Source organism: Dendrobium catenatum, unplaced genomic scaffold, assembly GCF_001605985.2.
Source record: "Dendrobium catenatum unplaced genomic scaffold, ASM160598v2 fragScaff_scaffold_976, whole genome shotgun sequence".
Taxonomy (NCBI): Eukaryota; Viridiplantae; Streptophyta; class Magnoliopsida; order Asparagales; family Orchidaceae; genus Dendrobium; species Dendrobium catenatum.
In genome coordinates this window covers 1,033,309-1,053,492 of record NW_021319438.1, presented here as the reverse complement: position 1 = coordinate 1,053,492, position 20,184 = coordinate 1,033,309, and the positions used below count along the sequence as shown (strand labels likewise).

The window sequence follows — 20,184 nt, the reverse complement described above, 5'->3', positions numbered from 1 at the left end:
AGTAAATTTGGCTTAAGAAACTTTTTGGGATAAAGTTGGCTTTTTTAGACTTCTAAAATTTTTATCTCTCAAAATATACAAAATTAACTATAAGTTCTATGCATCAAATTGATCAAATTTTTGCGTAGAATTTTATGAAATTATTTTCGTCGAATTCCGTTAACCTTAAATTTCACTTAAGTCTCTTCGCGATGCATAAAAAAGCGTGCGACGACCTACGATCGTCTTTTTTGGGTTTTACACAGAGTCCCTGCAGATTTTCCTTACATGGGGGAGGCGCTCAGATCTTACTAGAATTCCGACTGAAGAAACTCTTAAAATTACAGTACAAGAAACCAAAACTAGTAAAATGTAGGTTATCAAAGAAACAATTTTTCTCGTTGAAACCACTCATGTATGCAAAGTAAGATTTAGTTGAATACTTAATGATCTCAACCTCTCGCATGTGTTTAGACCTAAGCTATTTTATCACCTTATCATTTTTATTTTGTCGTTTATCATCAAGAGAAAGCTTATAATTATTGTGCTTTAAAATTTAAGCGTGCAAACTTCCTTAATTTAATCATCCATGCTAATACGTTTCACATCATAAACATTTAAAAGTATTGCAAGTTATAGTAAAAAAATAGAAAAGTGAACAATCAACACAAATACATGATTTATTGGGGTTTTGTACGACTTGTTAGCTCGATAAGGAGTACGAACAAGAACTCACTAAAAAACCCTAAAAACTCACAATGAACTCAAGCATCCTTAAAATTTGTGAAAAAAGTCTCCCCACCCTTCATATTTGTAGGGAGGAAGAAGCCCCTGTCATGTAAAAAATGATATAAATAATATAAATAATAAAAAATATGGCATGTAAAAAATGTGTAGCACTTGCTCGTCCCAATTTCACCTCGCCACTAGGTTCGTAATATTTTTGCAAGCAAACATAAGGCGATCCTTAAAAATTTTAAATTGCAAAATATTAATGTAAAATATAAAATTTGTATAATTTTCACTTACAAACATTGCGAGGCGATCTCAAAATTATGATGTGCAAAGTCTCGAAATTCACGCAAGGATTGTAAAGGTTTATAAAATCAAATTAGGATATTTTTAAGTGACATGTATGCATCACGAGGTAATCTTTAAATTCTATTAAAATGTATTGAGAAACATGCAAATGCATTCAGTGCATTGGTTGTTCTACACATGCACCATACAAATGCATTGAAAATTGTATAGTACACTGAAAATTATATGAGAAAATAATTTATTTTAACCAACAATCGGGACAAGTACTTAAGTGTAGCAGTTGAGAATGCTGTGCGGATTGAAAAATATTGAAATGAGATTTAAATTTCTCATCTCAAAAAACATGTATTTACTTCAAAGTGCGCATCTAAGATTTAGACACATGTAAATACTTGAAGTAAAAATGCTTTGAAAATCATACGTGCATAAAGCATGAACGCTTTGAAAAGTATGCAGGAATAGTCAAAGTACGCGAATGCACTATGCAAGTGCATTGAAAAGCCCCATGAAGAACAAAGCCCTAGCAGTAACTAGAGGCGATGCATAGTTTAAATACAAGCAAATACATGAACAGATACTATAAATCATAAAGGTTGATAATAGTGACATTTTTATCAATCATGTAAGCAAGTTTGCAAGGACTCATTATGAATGAAACATCAATACAACTTTCTTGCATGTATCAATTGATAAAGTTGAAGGAAGATACAACAATATGTTTACAATCAATAATACAAGATTTCAATGAAGTAGCATGAAGTCATCACTTTGATTGAAATGCAAACTTCAATAGGCGAGTTCATTATACAAGTCATAAGTCATCCTCAAAAGACGGCAGAATAATACTAATCTATAATGAGAGGCACATAATCATGCAAATAAACATAAATTCACAAATTAAAAATTTTAACAACTATTTGTCACTTTTAATTGAATAGAAAATACTAAGAAATTCATGTGTATGGTAATTTATTGGCCTTATATTAAAAATAATGAATAGAAACTTTGCAATATAAAATTCATGTGATCAATTGAATTTAGGACTATGGAAAATCGGATTGTGTCAAATGTGTTAAAATCAGTACCCATGCAAACCTATAATAAGAATTTAGAGAACATAAATTAATTAAAAAGAAGGAAATCATCAAATTAAGCTTCTTCTACAATGAGATTACATCTCTCGAAAATCTTTACTCCCTGCTTGATCTAAGTGAGCACTAGATGAATTGCACATTCAATTAGAAATTTATTTAGAAAATACTTAATTGTTCTTTGTCGTGCCTCATGCCTTCTATTTATAATAAAAAATTGATTGAATTTCTAAATAAAAAGAAAAATAGAAAAATAAAAATTACTGGCCAGAAAATTTGAGTGAGAAGGGCGAAATATCTATGCAGTGTGTTATCCTAATATGATACGCTTTTTGAAAATTTGACGTGGATCACCCAAACTCTCTCAGCAGAGCAAGGGCGCTAATTTTTGGATTCACACTAATTACCCTTGGTAAATTTGATATGGAGAATTGATAGTTCTTCCAATGCTGCAGCGTGAAAGTAGGCATTGTGAAAGTGGATCATCAATAGAAAGGAGGAAGATAATAAATTGAAGTTAATCGTCTTAAATTTAGCTTTAATGTGTGGTATCCATGGACCATAAAAGTGATTATTCTTCTTGTGCCTTATACATTTTACATATGCAAGCAGAGACAAGTTGAAGAGCAATAAAAGCAAAGATTGTACTATTTTTTAGTTAACTGGATAAAAGTAGGCGTGTAACTTTTTAATTAATGACTGTAGATTTATTCCAAGCTATAATTTTTGGGTATTCATGATCTTAACTCCTGAATTCAAATAGTGATGTGCTTTGTTGTTTGAAAGATTGGTGAAGTTGAAGGTTGTTTTTCTTCTATTTTTTTGTTTTGTTTTGTTTGTTTGCTTAGTCTGATGATGTTGACATTCTTCACGCAAGGCTTTTTTGGCAATACCTGTAGTCTGTACACTTATGGTTTTTCCATTGAAATGCTTCAATGTCTATATATATATATTTTAATGCAGTTGGAGCTTATCAAGCTTGTTGCTTCTCAAAAGCCAGTACTAGCTGCAGTTAGGATTTCACATAGACTTGATATGGTTTTGATGAACTTTGCCAAGACAACCATACACTCTGAGGTTTAATATCTAAACTACAGCCAACTTTGTGCTGCTTTCACTTTCATGACAATCCAATTCAGAGTTTTCAGATCAACGAAGTCATATACTTCCCTACATTTATTTAAATCATACTTGTGAATAGTTGTGTTAAGGCTATTGATGATGATTACTTTTGAAATTTAGGCGGTGGCTTTGTTGGAAAGCTTGCAACCTGGACTGGAAGCCATTGTGAGTGCAATATTTGAAGGACCCACTGAATTAAATAACTATACATCTGAAATCAAGTTCCAATTGCATGGGATTCTAGAAGGTTGCCATTTTGTAATCTAGCTTTCCTTATAACTTTTAATGCTATGCACAGAAACATACTGAATCTAGTTTTTTGTGTGTTTTCAGGTCTGCTTCAGAAGCTTCTTTCAAAAAAATGGACTGAACCATCACTTAATGTATTATTAGCACATTATCTGGATTCGTTGGGCCACTATTTGAAAATTTATCCTGATTCAATTGCTCCTGTTGTCAATAAGCTTTTTGAACTGTTGACATCTCTTCCATTGACGGTTAAGGTTTTTGCATAATTTTCTTTATTGTGTTAAGATTATCAATAGCCAGCTATCTTCTGTTTTCACCCATTGCATGGACAGGGCCCCTCAAACATTGCTCGTCATGCTAGATTACAAGTATGTACATCATTTATTCGGATTGCCAAATCTGCTCACGAAAGCCTTCTCCCTCTTATGAAGGTAAATGCCTTAGGTATTCCTCACTGGAAATTATCAAAAGTTGTATTTAACCATTGTAACTAAAGAATTTTGTGAATTGCTATATACGCAGAAGTGGAGCTATTGATAAGCTCACCTACATTTGACAATACTGTTATGTATAATTCTTCTGTATGAAAGCATGCTTCCTACATTGATGGTGATGTGATACCACTAGGAGTTACTCGCGAAATTAAAAGGAACAATTGATTAAAACTTGCTAATGAAAATTCTTGCTTACAAATAAAGAAGAGTTGGGAATTCAAAGTCTTCACTTGCTTAGACCAAAGAAGAGCGTTTGATATTAACCGAACAATCAATCAAAATTCAAGACAATAGTAAATACAAAGTACACATAACATAGTCCATCACTTAACAACGAGAGGTTCACCTTTAGTACCTTTTCACTCAATCACTCTTAAGCTTTAGCGGAGAAAACGAATCATACGAAGAATGATATTACCACTAGGAAGACGGCGCCGAGGACCTTCGTTAAAGGAGAATTAGCCTGCGGTGGAGGAGGCGGTGGGTGTCCAATGATTATCCAACGATCCGGTTGAAGGTGCTCTTCAATCGATAATGTTAGTTGGTACAAGATGCGGTCGATGTATCCTTCCACAGTTTCGTCGTTGCCAAAAAAGACGTCAAAGAATGGGGACCCAAGAATATTCGTCCTTCTTTGCTCGTCGAAGATAAATCCGAGGTCGACCTTAGGGTCGGCCATGCACCAACGATGAGATTGGAAGAGGAGGTCGTCGTCGTTGCTTGGCTTCAAGTTTCATGAGCAAACTAGGTTTTCCCAAGAGAGGGGATACAAGGGAAGGGGGTGGCCAAGGTAGGGAGAAGGGGAAGGGGGCGGCTTGGATGAGGAGTTTGGGTTAGGTTAGGAAAGGGGGAGCGAATAATTTAACCAAATATGAAAGTAATTTTAGATTTTTAAGTGGATTTGACGAGTTTTAATTTGAATTTTGAATTCAAATTAAATTGGGATAGAGCCTTAATTGGAAGCAATAGGAATTAGCCCATTAATAGGGAGGCCGGCGGTATCAGGAGAGGAGTATGGGGAGGATTTTAAGAAGTTTCCAAACAAGGTTTGCCAAATAGGAAAGTGATGAGGACATCGACAGACGCTACCGAAATGTTTATCGACGAAGGAATCACAGATCTATGGCCACGATTCAGCGCCTCTACTTTTGATTCAGATTTCATGATGTATTATTTAGTTATTTGCTTTTTTTCATTTTTACCCCTTTGGGGAGTTGTTTGTCATTGTAGCCCAGGGGGCAATTTCGTTTTTTTTTTTTCTTTTCATGAGTGGAGACCTATATATAGTGGTCTCATATGTTGTAATGGGTTAATGAATATTTGAATGAAAATTTTATGTTTGTCTTCTTCTTCTTGCATGAGAGCTAGAGAAGGGCGATTGAGCTCAAGGTGAGCGAGTGCATTACCCACCAGTCGTTGGAAGCGTCCGCGACTCGTGGCTTTATTTTATCTTTTTGTATTCTTCTCCAACTCTTGTTTTCCTCCTCCCCACGCCAATCTCTACCCGTGATTCAATCCTCCACCACTTCATCCACTAGCATCACCACATCAAATCCTACCAATTGCCAAACCCCCTCACCAGACGACAAAGCCCCTCCTTCTTTTGGCCGCCGGCCACCATCTTGCCTCAAACCATGAGGATGATATCAATCATCATAATGGCTCCTTGATTGAAGTGTAGCATTAAATGCAAGAGTTACTGAATTTTGAAATTCAAATTTCAAATTCAAAAACTTATTTGCAAACGTCCAAATAAGGAAGATTTTCGAATTCAAAATTCGAATGGAATCTAATTGAGTGACTCATTATTTTCCCCCCATAAGTTTCAAACTCCTTTCCAATTACTCTCCCTAATCACTCCTCTCCCTCTCACAATGCCGTCGGCCCTATGAGGGTTAAATCCCCTTTAATGCTCCATTAATGCATTCAAGGCTCTTGATTTAAAAAAATCCAAATTCAAATTCCCTCCCTCCAATTTGCTTAATCCTGAAATTAATTTCAGATTTGTGAATTAACTCCCTCTCCTTCCTTCTCTATGCTGCCGGCCATGCTAGGGCTAAATCCTAATTAATGCTACTTTATGGCATTGATTACAATCGATTTGAAATTCAAATCCCAAATTGATTCCCTCCTAATTTAATCAAATTCTGAAGTTAATTTCAGATTTGAGTCAATCTCATTCTCTCCCACCTAACCTAAATTCCCTTGCCCAAGTCACCCCCCCTCTCTCTCTACCTTGGCTGCCTCTCTCATTGCTCCTTCCCTTGTGAATTTTGAAGCCAAGAGAAGAAGAAGACAACGCCTTTCCGACTCCACGTCAATGACATATGGCCGATCCTGAACTTGAGGGCGGATTGTTATTTGACGTCTACGGCGACATCCATATTACTCGTTCACCGTTCTTCGACGTCGGTTTTGGCCCCGACGACACTGTTGAAGACTATTTGAACCGCATTCTTCCTACTCTCGTGGACGTCATCGACAATCAATTCCAAGACTACGATTGGATCCTTGTCGGCCACCCACCACCCTCATCTCCACCGGCTACCGCTCCACCAACGAAGGTCTTCAGCGCGATCTTCCTAGTGGTAATATCTTTCTTCGTATGGTTCATCTTTCTCCGCTAAAGCCTACAAGTAGTTGAGTGAGAAGGCCCTCGAGGTGAACCTCTCGTTATTAAACGTTGGATTATGTTATGTGTACTTAGCATTTATTCTTGCCTTGAACTTTGAAGGAATTGTTTGGTTAATTTCTATTGCACTTCTTTGGCCTAAGCAAATTGATTACTTTATATTCATAATCTTCTTTTATGTGCTAGTGGTAAATTTTCATGAGCAAAGCTTTATTCAATTGTCTTATAATTTCTAAAGGTAACTCCTAGTAGTTTCACATTAGAAAGAGAATAAACAATCCTCTCTAATTTAAATTTAGATCGGATTGAAATTTAAGACTTGTCTTATTTGGAGTTTTGCAAATTAGGAAAGTTTTTGAAATTCAAATTTGAATTTCAAATAATTGAGAACCTTCCTATCTTTCTTGATTCAATCTAGGGAGCCATAATGATGTTTGGAGTCATCATAATGGTGGGAAGCCATGTGAGGGGCGGCGGTAAAGGGGGAGGGGGTGGCTAGGCGTCGGCTTGGGTGGGCTTGGGTGACGGGTGGGCTTGAGGTGATGGAGCTAGGAGAGGAATTGGGTGGAGGGGGTTAAGCAACCGGTGGTGGAGGGCCAAGGAGGGGCCGGCCGGTGGAGTGGGGAAAGGAAGAGGAGAAAAACACAAATAAGATAGAAATAAACTAACTATGAGATGTGGACCCTTCCAATGACTGGTGGGTATTGCGCTTGCTCACATTGAGCTCTCTCTCCCTTCTCTCTAGCGCTCACACAAGAAGAAGAAGAAACACAGGAAATTTTTTATTAATCAATCATCAAAATCCTTTCAACACATTAGACCACTATATATATATATATATATGTTTCAATCATGAAAAAGGAAAAGTACGCAATTGCCCTCTGGGCTACAATAACAAGACAATTCCCCAAAGGGGTAAATTCAGAAAACAACAAAACTAAATAAACATAACATGAAGAAATGCATCAAAAGTAAAGGCGCTGAATCGTAGTCGTAGATTTGCGATTCCTTCTTCAATAAACTTTTTGGTAGCGTCTGTCGATGTCCTCATCAGATGGTTTCGCTAAAGCTTCAAAATTTAGTTTATTCTATTGAAAAAAATGGCGGAACTGCCAAAGCTATTTATGTTAGTTCTGTAATGACATAAGCATGATGAAAAGGTCACTTGAAGTAGATTTAGGACTAATGCAATCTTGTATGCATATTTAGAAAGAAAAGAGGTAAAAAGCTGGTAAAATAAAGGAATTTTTGGAAAAAAAAAAGGAGCTTAAAATTAGTAGAGTGAAGACTGAAAACATAAAAGGTATCCCATTAAGCTCATTTATCATTGATGATCTTCATTCACTAGTGTTGAAAGATAAGAGGAAACTAAATATTATAAGTTAGTAGCTTAAAATATACTATATAGAAGCATATGGATTTAACTAGGGAGGGGATAACCAAATGAAAAGCTAGATGAGTAAAATAAAAAAGAGTCTTAGGTGTATCATGCTGAAGAAGAATATGATTCATACTTGAACTAAAAATTTTAGATCTATAGTTACATTAACTATATTCATGCAATAAAGTGTTGGGCATCATAGAAGTCATTTATAATCAACTTGGTTGTGATACAAATGAGAATGTTGAGGTGGATGCTTGGTGTAATTATGATGAAAAATTAAAATTGATCATATTAAATGGATGCTAAAATCATGTTAGTGTGAGAAATGATCATTTTGAGTAAATGGGTAGTAGCACCTACTTAAGAAAAGCCGGTAGAAACTTTTAGCTGATTTGTGCAAGTAAAACAGGCAACAACAGATTCATCAATTTGGCATGTAACTAGAATTAAAGCAAAAGGTAAAAAGAAGCAAAAAGTGGCAGAATAACGGCAGCACACCTAGAAGTCACGCGAAAAAAAAGAAAAAAAGATTGAGGAGGATTGAACCTTTGAAATTTAAGGGGTTTCCGCATGAGAATCTTCTAGAAGGCACTACTCTGATTGATGAACACATCAAAACTATAGACCTATGGTAGGCTGTCTCAAGGTTAGCTAATTAAATTGTCTTAATGTAAAGCTATTCCCACATAAGTACTACATGAAGGGTTGCATTGCATGTATGCATAAAAGGCTACACCATGTGATGAACATTTCATCTGGCATCCTTTGAATGTATGATGTTTATATACATTGTTGGCTATTGTTATTAGGGTCTAGAGATATTTTTTCCTAATTTTCTAGATATCCCATGGTCAGTTGGATAAATTCCATCTTGTTTCAACGTAAAATCTCTTTTAATGGATATTCCTTATGTGAATTGTGAAATATGAATAAAAGTAGATTGTAGAAACTTTTTCAGTTCTCTTTTATCATAGTTTAAGAAGTAGGTGAATCAATTACTTGTGGAATTTGATTGATTTTTATTCCTTCTGTCACTATCTTTTATTCCTCTCTCCCTCTCACAAGCTTGCACTCTACTCATGAGATCCAATCTCTCTTTTTATCCACCTTGCTTGAGATTTAGCATTCTCTCAATATTTATGAGATTACTCTTCGCATTGTTTCTATTTGGGAGCTTACTCCCCCACTTCAATATACTAAATAGTATTCCCTTAATTGAAAATCTTAATTTACTCCTATCAAAATCTTTGTACTATTCCACCTAGAAACCCTAATTACTCTTCCATCCAGAAACCATAAAGCTTCTCTTGTACTACCTTAATTCTCCCAATAAAAAAGGTGTCCTTTATTAGCAACCTCCATATGATTTGATGGTCACTCCTATCTAAACTTGGAACAAGTTTTAGTTTTTTTTGGTGTAGCCTAGGACTAAGTTTGGGTTAGGTAGCGGAGAAATTCAGTGGCTAGAGAAATAATGTGCATTATACTAGACCCGATTCCTTAATAGCAGTTGAAATGCGGTTTAAATGGTGTAGCCCAGGACTAGTTTGGGTTATGTAGCGGACTGGTTCCCTTTTTTTTTTTTTTGAATACATGTTACATTTTAGTTATCATCATTACACCTTTTATCAGGGAAAATGCTTAAACTGAGGTTGATGTCCACCTCATCCACCAAAAAGAAAACATGCTTGCTTACTAATAGCCTGATAATTTTTCAGGGTATTGCTGATACGATGGCATTGCTTCAAGCACAGGGTCGCTTGCTCCGTGGTGAACATAATCTTTTAGGGGAAGCATTTCTTGTTATGGCGTCCTCTTCTGGGTACATAACTGTGACTATTTTCTTTTCTTCTAATCTTGTCCTCTCTCATTTGCTCTTTTTTCCGCTATCCTTGACTTTTTAACAAAAGCTTGCCTTTCTTACCTTTTTTGAATCTTGATTGCTTTCTAGAATTCAGCAGCAACAAGAGGTCTTGGCCTGGCTACTCGAGCCTCTGAGCAAACAATGGATCGAGTTGGAATGGCAAAATGCCTACTTGTCTGACCCATTAGGTCTGAAATTGTTGTGTTCAGACCCACAATTTATGTGGAATATTTTTCATACAGTAACATTCTTTGAAAAGGCCCTTAAAAGGAGTGGATATAATAAAGCTAATTGGAATCCTCAAGGTTCTTCATCAGTAGCGGATGGTTCCAATTGTCCTCACCCTATGTCTATTCATCTGGCATGGATGTTACCCCCTCTGTTCAGAGTAGGTTCTGAGTAAATGTATCTAGAATTTTGAAGCTGAGTTTAAGACTATCATTTTTAAGCAGTTCAAATCATTGATTTCACTGATGCAGTTTATTAATTAGTTTTTTTTAAAACAATTCTTCATCTACACTCTCCAGCTTCTTCGTAACATTCATTCTCTTTGGTCGCCAAGGATTGCTCAAGCATTAGCAGGAGAGCTAAGAGGATCTAAAAGCATGAGCCACGTTGAGCAGGCTAGCCTTCTTGGCGAGAGCAGTTTGAAACTGCCCAAAGGTCAGCTTACACATGCGGATGGATCTCAAATTGACATACACGGGGAAGAAAATCTCAATGAAAACGACATTAGAAACTGGCTGAAAGGTATCAGAGATAGTGGGTATGTTTGTCCTGCTGTGATTTACATCAGCATATGCAAGTTTTTTGTATTCCTTGCTGCAGTAGACTGTGCTCTCTCTCATGGTCTAGTTTATGGTGAGGCGGGTCTGATGCTCTTTGTGGGATGATTTCAGATTCCTTTCTTAGTGGGATGATTTCAGATTCCTTGTAGATCACATGAAGGGTAAATTGAGCAATTAAATTGTGAGATTTTACATCAACAACTCCGCAATACTTGGGATTCAGCAAAAAAATTTGAACTCTGACAACAAATATTGTCTTTAGGCATCATCTAGGAAATAGAAATGCATGGTTAAGTTACTCCCTAAAGCTATTATCTATACAAGAGAACTAGTCGTTAAACTCAAATAATGAATTTATGGAAGGTAGTTACAGGAATTTTATTTCTTTGCTCTAAGTGATATTTTTATTCGGAAGTTCCAAATATTACAATTTGATTTATTAATCTAAGAAAACGTTTCTTGAATAGGAGTTATTGTTGATTGGAAACTTTCAGACTTGTGTGGTGGTTATAAAGATTATCTGTTAGGATATAGATAAAATATGATTTGTGGTTTTGTATGTTTCAGCATCACTTCTGTGTAGTCTTTTGAAATTTTCATCTTATAGTTGGCTAAATTTTCTTCTTCTTTGCTATAGAATAAAAGCTAACGTGTCTTGTATCATTTTAGGTATAACGTCATAGGACTTTCGGCAAATATTGGAGATTGCTTTTTCCGTGGATTGGACTGTTCTCTTCTTACCACGTCGCTTATGGAGAATGTACAATCAATGGACTTCAGACACATTCGCCAACTGATTCACTTGGTCCTTGTACCTATAGTAAAGTTATGCCCTGCAGATTTAAGGGCTGTCTGGCTGGAAAACTTGCTTCATCCGTTGTTCCTCCACTGTCAGCAGGCTCTTTCTTCCTCATGGTCTAGTCTCATTCATGAGGGTAGAGCAAAGGTTCCTGACACCTTTATTAGTCTTTCTGGAATGGAGCTAAAGTTAGAGGTAATGGAAGAGAAGTTGCTGCGTGATTTGACTCGGGAAATATGTAATCTTTTCTCAATTTTAGCTTCGCCTGCTCTAAATGGTGGGCTTCCTTCTTTGGAACAACTTGGAAATGTCAACAACACCGAGTCATCTTTGCACAATTCATTGGATGCATTCTCTACAAATTCTATGATGGGGTATGGCATAGATAACAAAAATTGTGCATCTTTTGCTTGTAACGTTTATTGTTTTTCTGTGTGATTCAAGTCAGCCTATTGAAATAAACCTAAGTATATTGCTTCACTTGCAGATTTCTCATGACACATAAAAGCCTTGCTCTTCCAGCCTTGAGAATATGCATTGAAGCATTCACTTGGACTGATGGTGAAGCTGTTGCTAAAGTTGCAGCCTTCTGTGGAGCTATTATCCTTCTTGCTATTTCAGCTGATAATGTGGAACTCAGGGAGTTTGTTGTGAAGGATTTATTTTATGCCATACTTCAAGGACTTTTCTTAGAATCGAATGCAGTCATCAGTTCAGATCTTGTTGGTCTTTGTCGTGAAATATATGTTTATATGTCAAACAGAGACTCTTCTCCAAGACAGGTGAGTTGACAATAAAATTATTTTGGCTCGACTTCCGAACAAGTTTGCAAATTTGCTTATTGAGTGGAATTTTTCTTGATGCTAATAGGTTATTTTTCTTATAAACAGATTCTGTTATCCCTTCCTTGCCTTACAGAGGAGGATTTAGTTGCTTTTGAGGATGCTCTGAGTAAAACTAGTAGCCCCAAAGAACAAAAGCTGCATATGAGAAGTTTGCTTCAGTTGGCTTCTGGAAACAAGTTGAGAGCTCTTGCTTCTCAAAAGAGTACGAACGTCATAACCAATGTTACAGGTATGTGTTTTATCCATCCTTGTACAATTGAAGACGTCTGCAATGTAATTTATACGTAATTTTCTTAATATGAAATTGTGAAATGCATCTGAGTAAACAGTTTACTCATTTTTATGAAACACTCCCAACCTGAATTTCTAATGATCCACAAGTTTGGGAGCTTTGGCGCCGTGTTTGAATATCCTGTGATATTGGAGCATAATCCATCAAGAAAAGCATGTGGAAGTGCGAATAGTGATAATAGAATGACTGATGTGGTATAGAAGGCATTCTATATGCATGCTAATACTTTTATTTGGCATGACTGTCATCATCATCATCTGTTTGTAATTCTATCTAAATTAATGCCTCTTTTTCAAGCCTTTCATGTTAACAACAACATTTCGGCTTAGATCGATTTAAACCAAGCATTGGGATAATATACTAAGACTAAGCTTTGTACTCAATTCTGAGTTTATTACTTGGGCTAACCCACACATTGGGTTGATGAATTGAATGTCTTCGCTCTTAAAAAAGAAGAGAAAATTGAATAGCATTGGATCTCCCCTTCACGCAATTTGGCCCATCTATGCATCACTTCTAGGCTTTGCCTACTCTGTTTGTAGTGCACACCCCTCGCAATACCCGCACATTAGCGAGCCTCCAGTTACCTATGTGGATCTTGGGGTGCCAACCACCAGCCCTGCGAACTGCGGCCTCCCTACATTGTCATCATGTTTTCCTTGAGCACAAAATCATTAGGCCTCATCCCAATATCTTATGCTCATTGTCACGCTGATGTGAAATATACAAGCGACAAGAGTTGTCTTTGGAAATTAACAGTAGATTGAACATTAACTTTGTTAGTTAAAAACTTATGTTTCACCATGTAGAATTCTTAAAAATTTTCCGTTAGAAGATTAAGTAATAGCAAGTGATTACAACGAGAATAACAATGAAAACTATACAGTAAGGCTAATAGCAATGAAACAAAAATCCACGGCGTAACATGAAGAACTATTCGCCATGAATTCCTTCTCACTCGATCTTGAAGTTGGGTTTAGCAGGGGAACAGTAGAAGCAACCCTAATGATGCCATCACGAGACAAGTGGCGCGTAAGGTCTTGTTCGGCAGAGAAGTAGCCAGAGGAGAAGAGGTTGTTGATCGGCCGACGAGTTGCCAATGTCCCTTGGGTTGTTGATCTTCAATCATCTCGGTGAGGTAATAAAGGATGCGGTTGACGTAACTTTCCACCGAATCTTCGTAATCCCAATCCGGATCAAAGAAAGGAGAGAGCAATATATCGATTTCTCCTTGTGCGTTGTAGGCGAATCCGTGGTCGACCTCAGGGTTAGCCATGCACCGATGGGAGAATGGGAGGAGGCGTTTGTCTTCTTTTCTTGGCTCCAAAGCTCATGAGAGATCTAGGGTTTCCAAGAGGGATGATGGGAGATGAAGGGGGCAGCCAAAGAGGAGGGAGTGGCTTGTGTGGATTAAGTTAGGTTCGGGTTTGGAGAGAGGGTTTCAATAAATCTAAAATTAATTTCAGATTTAAGTAGATTTGGAGGGAATTGAATTTGAAAGTTGAATTCAAATTCAATTATGGTTTAGGGTCTCAATAGGAAAAACAATGGGGAAGCCCATTAATGGGGGCCGGCGGCATTATGAGAGGAGGGAGAGGATTGGTGAGGTTTTTAAAAACTTCCAAACAAGCCTTTGCAAATTAGGAAGAAGAATAATAAATCCTTTCTAAATTTAATTTAGATTGGATTTAAATTTAAAACTTTCCTTATTTAAAATTTGCAAATATGGAAAGTTTTTTAAATTCAAATTTAAATTAAAAAAAAAAAACACATTCCTTTCTTGCTTGAGCCAATTTAGGGAGTCATTAAGATGATTGGAATCACCATAATGATGTGGAGCAAGAGTGTGGCCGACGGCAAGGGGAAGAGGCAGGGGAGTTGGCGTCGGGTTGAGGTGGGGAAAGGGGTTGAGCCGGCGGGTGGGGGTTTTGGGAGTTAGAATTTAGTTGGGTTTAGGGGAGGGAGTTTGAAGGTAGGCCGACGGTGGAAGGGAAAGGAGAAGCCGGCGGGTGAGGAAGAAGAAAAGAGAAAGGAAGATAAACCATGAGCCACAGACTTTTCCAATGACTTGTGGGTATTGCGCTTGCCATTACTTGGACTCCCTCTTCTCTCTAGTGCACACACAAGAAGAAGACAAACAACAATTTTTCATTCAAATCTTTATTTACCTTTTACAAAGCATAAAACTGCTATATATAGGTCTCAAACATAAAGAAAAGAAAAATACTCAAATGCTCTTTGGGTTACAATAAGAAAACACTCCTTGTAGGGGTAAACTAGGAAAACTGAAATGCAAACTAAATAAAACATAAAATACATAAAAAATAAAGACTTTAAATCGTAGCCGTCGATTTACGATTCCGTCGCCGGTACACATGTCTGAATCTCTGAACGATGTCCTCATCACACACTCACTCTCTTTCTTTCTTTCATTGACGTTGCTAAATCTCTAAGCATGCAGTTGATGCTTTTAGAAGCCCTTAACTTCGAACTCAGTCTTCCCAATGTTTTTGTACTCACTCAGCTTTTATCCAGAGGCTTGTCAACTTGTCTCAATTTTGACTCCCCTTAACTTATGAATCTTCTTGCACCGCTATATGTGAATCTGTTGAACACTTTACTATGACAACCCCCATTGCTATCACAAAGGTGTTGTTCACGCTTTTCTCTTCTTTCTAGCGCCCGAGTCTACTGCTTCCCCACTCTCATGATGGCTTGTTCCTATAGTTGCGCTTCTTAGACTACCTTTAGTCCAACAACCTTTAATTCATATCACCCAACAATTGACTATATTGAGTCTAGGTCCATCATCATACTGAAACATAAGTATGAATTTGTTCTGCTTTCCCTCATCTGCTCCTTGGCACTCACATGTAGAAGCCAAAAAAAGTTTGAAGGCTTCCATGTTTTGTTGATCTTTGTTCCAACAGAAGTTTGAAGATCCCATGTTCCTGCAATTTTCTGATAAATTTCACCTCCCTTTGTTGACCTTTGATCTAGGTTAAGGAGAGAATTTCTGGCAGCTATGGCTCATATGCTCAACAAAGGCCTCCAAGCCGTTGCCGAACAATGACCCGTTCGGCAATCTCACAATCTTAGTAGTGTTAGACTGTTAAAAAACTCTCATTATTTCTCAAGAATATGTTGAGCTTGCTTGTTGTTGCACAAATCACAGGTGAGCAAACTGTTCTTGTTCCCACAACCAACACCACCATGAGAAATGAAGTTCTCAAGTTAACCTCCTCTCAAGAAGTGTGCCTCTCTTGCTTAAAAAGTAAAGAAAAAATAATCAATTACTATAGCTCACTTTGTTGAGGATTACTTTGGCTAATCGCTATAGAATATGTTCTTTTATCAATTATATTCACAAGTAACCAACAATAAATAAAAATAGAAGAGAGCAATTTGGATGTTGCGATGAAAATCTGAACATATTTGACTTCTCTCTAAATGGAGATTTTGGCATATGCTTTCGACCACTATTCTGATACATGTATGTGCATGTAGGCTTTACTGAAAAAAGAACTTCTAGTATAAAACGGAAACTTTTGTTTTGAGGGTCGAGTTTGCAAAGAAACATGCAAAGCTAAGTCATTTTATTGTTAAATGAAAATATAGGAAGCCAATTATTAATGAATTCAGCTCTCAGCACCTATTCTCAACAGAGGCAAAAATTAAATGTAAATCTCTATTGTATTAAAGGCAAAATCAGCATATGTCCTTTCTAGGATTATTCATAATATGTACATATTGACAAAAGTACTTAGTTTACATCCTAGCTAGTACAAATTATTTCGATGCTTGGTGCTTCGATTAAGTTGCCAACTCAATTGACTGGGTGGATAGCCCAGCATCCGACTTTGCCTTCTTGTTGCATGTACGGAATAGATAGTCAAGGAACCACATTTCTATCTAGTTGCTGCACCTGTAACACAAAGTAAATGTTCTAAAAAAAAAAAAAAAAAGAAAAGAAATGTTGTACTGTCTAAAAACCTAAAGAAAAAATCATGCGATATCTACGCTTGATTAGGCGGATTAATAAAAATTCTTACCAAGCAAAAGTCGATAATATTCCCAAACATGATTAGCTCAACTAAAAAAGTTAGGTCAACATGATTTTGTATAAATTTTTTCTTAGTGTAGCAATACTCATGGTAAAAATGAAGCTAAATTGTTTGTTGTCTTATGAAAGCCCCAATTTGAGCTAAAGTGAATTAATGTTGAGCAAGTAATTTTGATTAAAATATATATTAATTTAAGTTTTATATTAATACCATATTTATATGAAAAATGCCAACAAACATCCTCCTACCTCCATTCTTCAAATTTTCTCAGTATGTCATAACTGTCAACAAAATTACATGTTTTCATTCACAATATTTTGTTAAATTTCCAACGATTAACCTCACACAGCGCATGTAAATTTATGGAGTTGCTAGTTTAAAACTTTTGCTTGGATGTTATATATGTAAATCCATTGATTTGGGTGATATGCTTGTAAGTATCCCTATATGCACTTAGTTAAAATAGTTGAATATTAAGTAAGTATAAATGTGAATTTAAATTTAAAAGTAATAACAATCATGATGTGAGTTAAATATTAATTGACATAGTTCATAGTTGTACTTTTCTAGATCAAAATCCTTTCAGGTGTTTGCTAACCGAATAAAAAAAAAACCTCGAAAAACAAGGAGAAAGAAAGCGGTCGTCGCGTCTCTTCAAGAAACAACACACTCAATAAGCAATTTAATCGATATAAAAATATAGGAAACAAAAAGAAGAGGGTGATAAGGAACTATGAGATCTTGATCGAATTTACCTCCATTTCCCCCACAATTGAGATTAAACACGTAAAAATTATTCATCTTTAATCGAAAGTTTTCTCTTATGTGTTAAGAGCGGTAATTAATTATGATTGCTTGCACTTATGAGAAATAAGAACCCCAGATCTAATTAAACTCTAACACTACCTTCGGGGGAAATATGATTAACTACAATCTGACGCAAGGAGGATGGAATCCTTTGTCTGTAAAGCGGGATATATGCGTTTGTGCCGTCTTTCTTGAGCCAACAGCGACATTCAAAATTAAAAGTAAAGGACATGCATGATTTGATTGTTAACTAAGATAGGTGTAGCTTTAAAATCATAATTATGTCATGTGTCATGTAATTGGTAGCTATTAAATGTATTTTTATTCAAATTCAAAATTGTGCTATATGATGTGGTAGTCATAGAATGTTCCAGGTTTCACATTTTGGAATAATGTACTCCAGTCTAGATTTTGCTGATTACTTTTACTCTTCTTTCTTGTTCCACTTGCATCAATTTTCTCGTTGTTCATTTTATATTTTCTATCATAAATATTAGAAAAAAAAAACATTTGATATTATATGTAGAGCTTATAATTTTCTGAGAGCAGTCGAGCACTCGCTCCTCAATGTTTTGCTTCTGTGCGTGAAAGCAGTGATTAATCTACTCTATAACTGATTGGTCGGTAATTTGATTTTAGAAGAACTTGTTTTATTGCATGAGGAATTTCAATTCTCTTTTATCTGATTGATAGATGATATACTTGTATACATCTATGAAGGTTAGCATAGATCATCATGCGCTCTTTGATTGATTGTAGGTAAAACCAATCTTTCCATTTAATAAAAAAGCAGCCATAACTCTACATTGTTCAACTAAGGCTTCGCTTGGGATAGTTTTTTTTGTTGCTTTCTAAAACAACTTTTTAGTACAATAATTTCTTGAATTAAAAAATTTATACTAGAAAGTTATTTTTGGGAAGCATAACAAAACCTGTTCCAAATGAAGCTTAAATATCTACATGAATGCTTATTGAATTCACATGCATGAAATGAAAACAATTATGCATGCTACATGAAGCATGAATCCTTGTTTATATGGTGTCTCAGGGGTGCAGATTGTCTACAATGCTGCACCTCTGCGGTTAACATGATAAGTTGATAACCATAGAGGTGCAGTTATCAATTCTAGTCATCGATTAAATCCATCAAAATTAGAGATTTTTAAAAAAGAAGATGGATTCAATCCAGATGGCTGGAATTTTACAACGCATATCCATAGTTATCATCATAAGTATAGATAATCTGCACCATTATCTGCTGATGCCAATTTGTAAGGCCCCTATATCATAATAAATCTCATCCTGCAAACTTCAGGATGACAAAAATGAACTTGTGTCTATTCAAGTTTATCTCTTTTAATTCAGATTTATCCTCTTAAAATGTCAGCAAGAAGCCGAAGTTCAACTACAGCTCCTCGCAAAAGTGAAGAAGACGAAGTTATTGGGTTAGCAGCATTAACTTAGCGTGTTGATCTGTTACTGTACAGTTGCTTTTTATACAGAAAGTGAAGGCAGTAGCCAACCTACAAGCAAAAGAAAATAATAGTTGTTTATGGTGATTGTGTAGTGGTTTGTTTATTAGTCTATTATGTCCACAAACACTAAACTGTTATCTGTTCAGTTTAGATGTGTGGTTTTGTGATTTTTTTAGCTGATGCTTAATCATGATTAACTTCAGCAGAAGTTCATATATGATTAACCTTTTTATCTTGCACTTATTTTCAAACAGCTTTTCTGTTCCTTTTTTCTTATTTAAAGCAGGAATAATGTTTATGAGAAGTGTTTTAGAAATTTTTGTGTGTATTTGTTCTATTATTTCAGCTGGATATGACATGATTTAAGCTATTTAGGTATTAATTCAAGTACAAGTTCAGTTAAACTGATTGATTTTTAGTTATTTTTTTTGTGTAGATTTCTTATTTTGAATTTGGAGTAGGCTCATGCAAATGTTAATGTGTCAATTGATATCATTTGAGCTGGCTCGATAAGCTCATGTAATGTATGAACTCGAATTTAAGCTTGAAGTCGAACTTTTGGCTCGAGATATTTGACTTGCGAGTTCGTTATCATGTCTGAGCTCTAGCTGGCTTGATTCACTTAGTACCCTTACAACAATGTTGTCATGAAAAGATGATGTAGTTTGTTTCAATAAACAAAAGAAGAATTGATCGGTTTTTTAAGTTTAAAACAATGGTTTTTTCATCATTAGATTCTACTAAACTTTTATTTGTATTTCACCATAATTTTGAAGTTGTGTTGTGTAAGAGTCTAATAGGATGGCTTGGTATAAGTATGAAAATTTATAGTATATCTGTGAACTCTCTATGATATTAAACCATGATTTGTTTAGCTCGATTTTTTTGCTGTAGAGTTATGTAACAAGCAACTTTGTTAGCAAAAAAACAAAAAAAACAAAACATTGTGTTTTCAACTTCTTTATTATCAAGCCAATCCTAAAAAATATATATAAGGAATCCTTAGGGCTCATTTTTATTTTTTAATTTTTGGGTCATTGATTGAGTGTTTTGGAATTTGTCTATAATTGTGAAGCATGCTAATCTAAAAAATTATATATAAATCACCATTTTGAGCATGAAAAGGACAACAGGCTTGAAATTTAAAAGAGCTTAAGGGCTTCAAGAATCTTGGAGCTTTATTGGACCACAATTATTTACCTATTGTCGATGAACCACCATCGACAAACAATCACCTATAAACTAATAACATTAGACC

The 20,184-nt window shown here is 35.7% G+C and overlaps 1 protein-coding gene across 1 annotated transcript in view; it reads left to right on the top strand.

Annotated features, from left to right (window-relative positions):
- LOC110101614 (protein HASTY 1) overlaps window positions 1–19,242 on the top strand; it is a 45,745-nt gene extending 26,503 nt beyond the window's left edge. The window contains exons 12-22 of the mRNA XM_020829580.2: window positions 3,075–3,188; window positions 3,354–3,480; window positions 3,567–3,736; window positions 3,815–3,913; window positions 9,711–9,814; window positions 9,944–10,244; window positions 10,384–10,622; window positions 11,314–11,817; window positions 11,931–12,225; window positions 12,334–12,517; window positions 18,839–19,242. Coding sequence (XP_020685239.1) covers window positions 3,075–3,188; window positions 3,354–3,480; window positions 3,567–3,736; window positions 3,815–3,913; window positions 9,711–9,814; window positions 9,944–10,244; window positions 10,384–10,622; window positions 11,314–11,817; window positions 11,931–12,225; window positions 12,334–12,517; window positions 18,839–18,915 — 2,214 coding nt within the window. The 3' untranslated portion in view covers window positions 18,916–19,242. The remainder of the gene's footprint in view (window positions 1–3,074; window positions 3,189–3,353; window positions 3,481–3,566; window positions 3,737–3,814; window positions 3,914–9,710; window positions 9,815–9,943; window positions 10,245–10,383; window positions 10,623–11,313; window positions 11,818–11,930; window positions 12,226–12,333; window positions 12,518–18,838) is intronic.
- The last annotated feature ends 942 nt before the right edge of the window (window positions 19,243–20,184 follow it).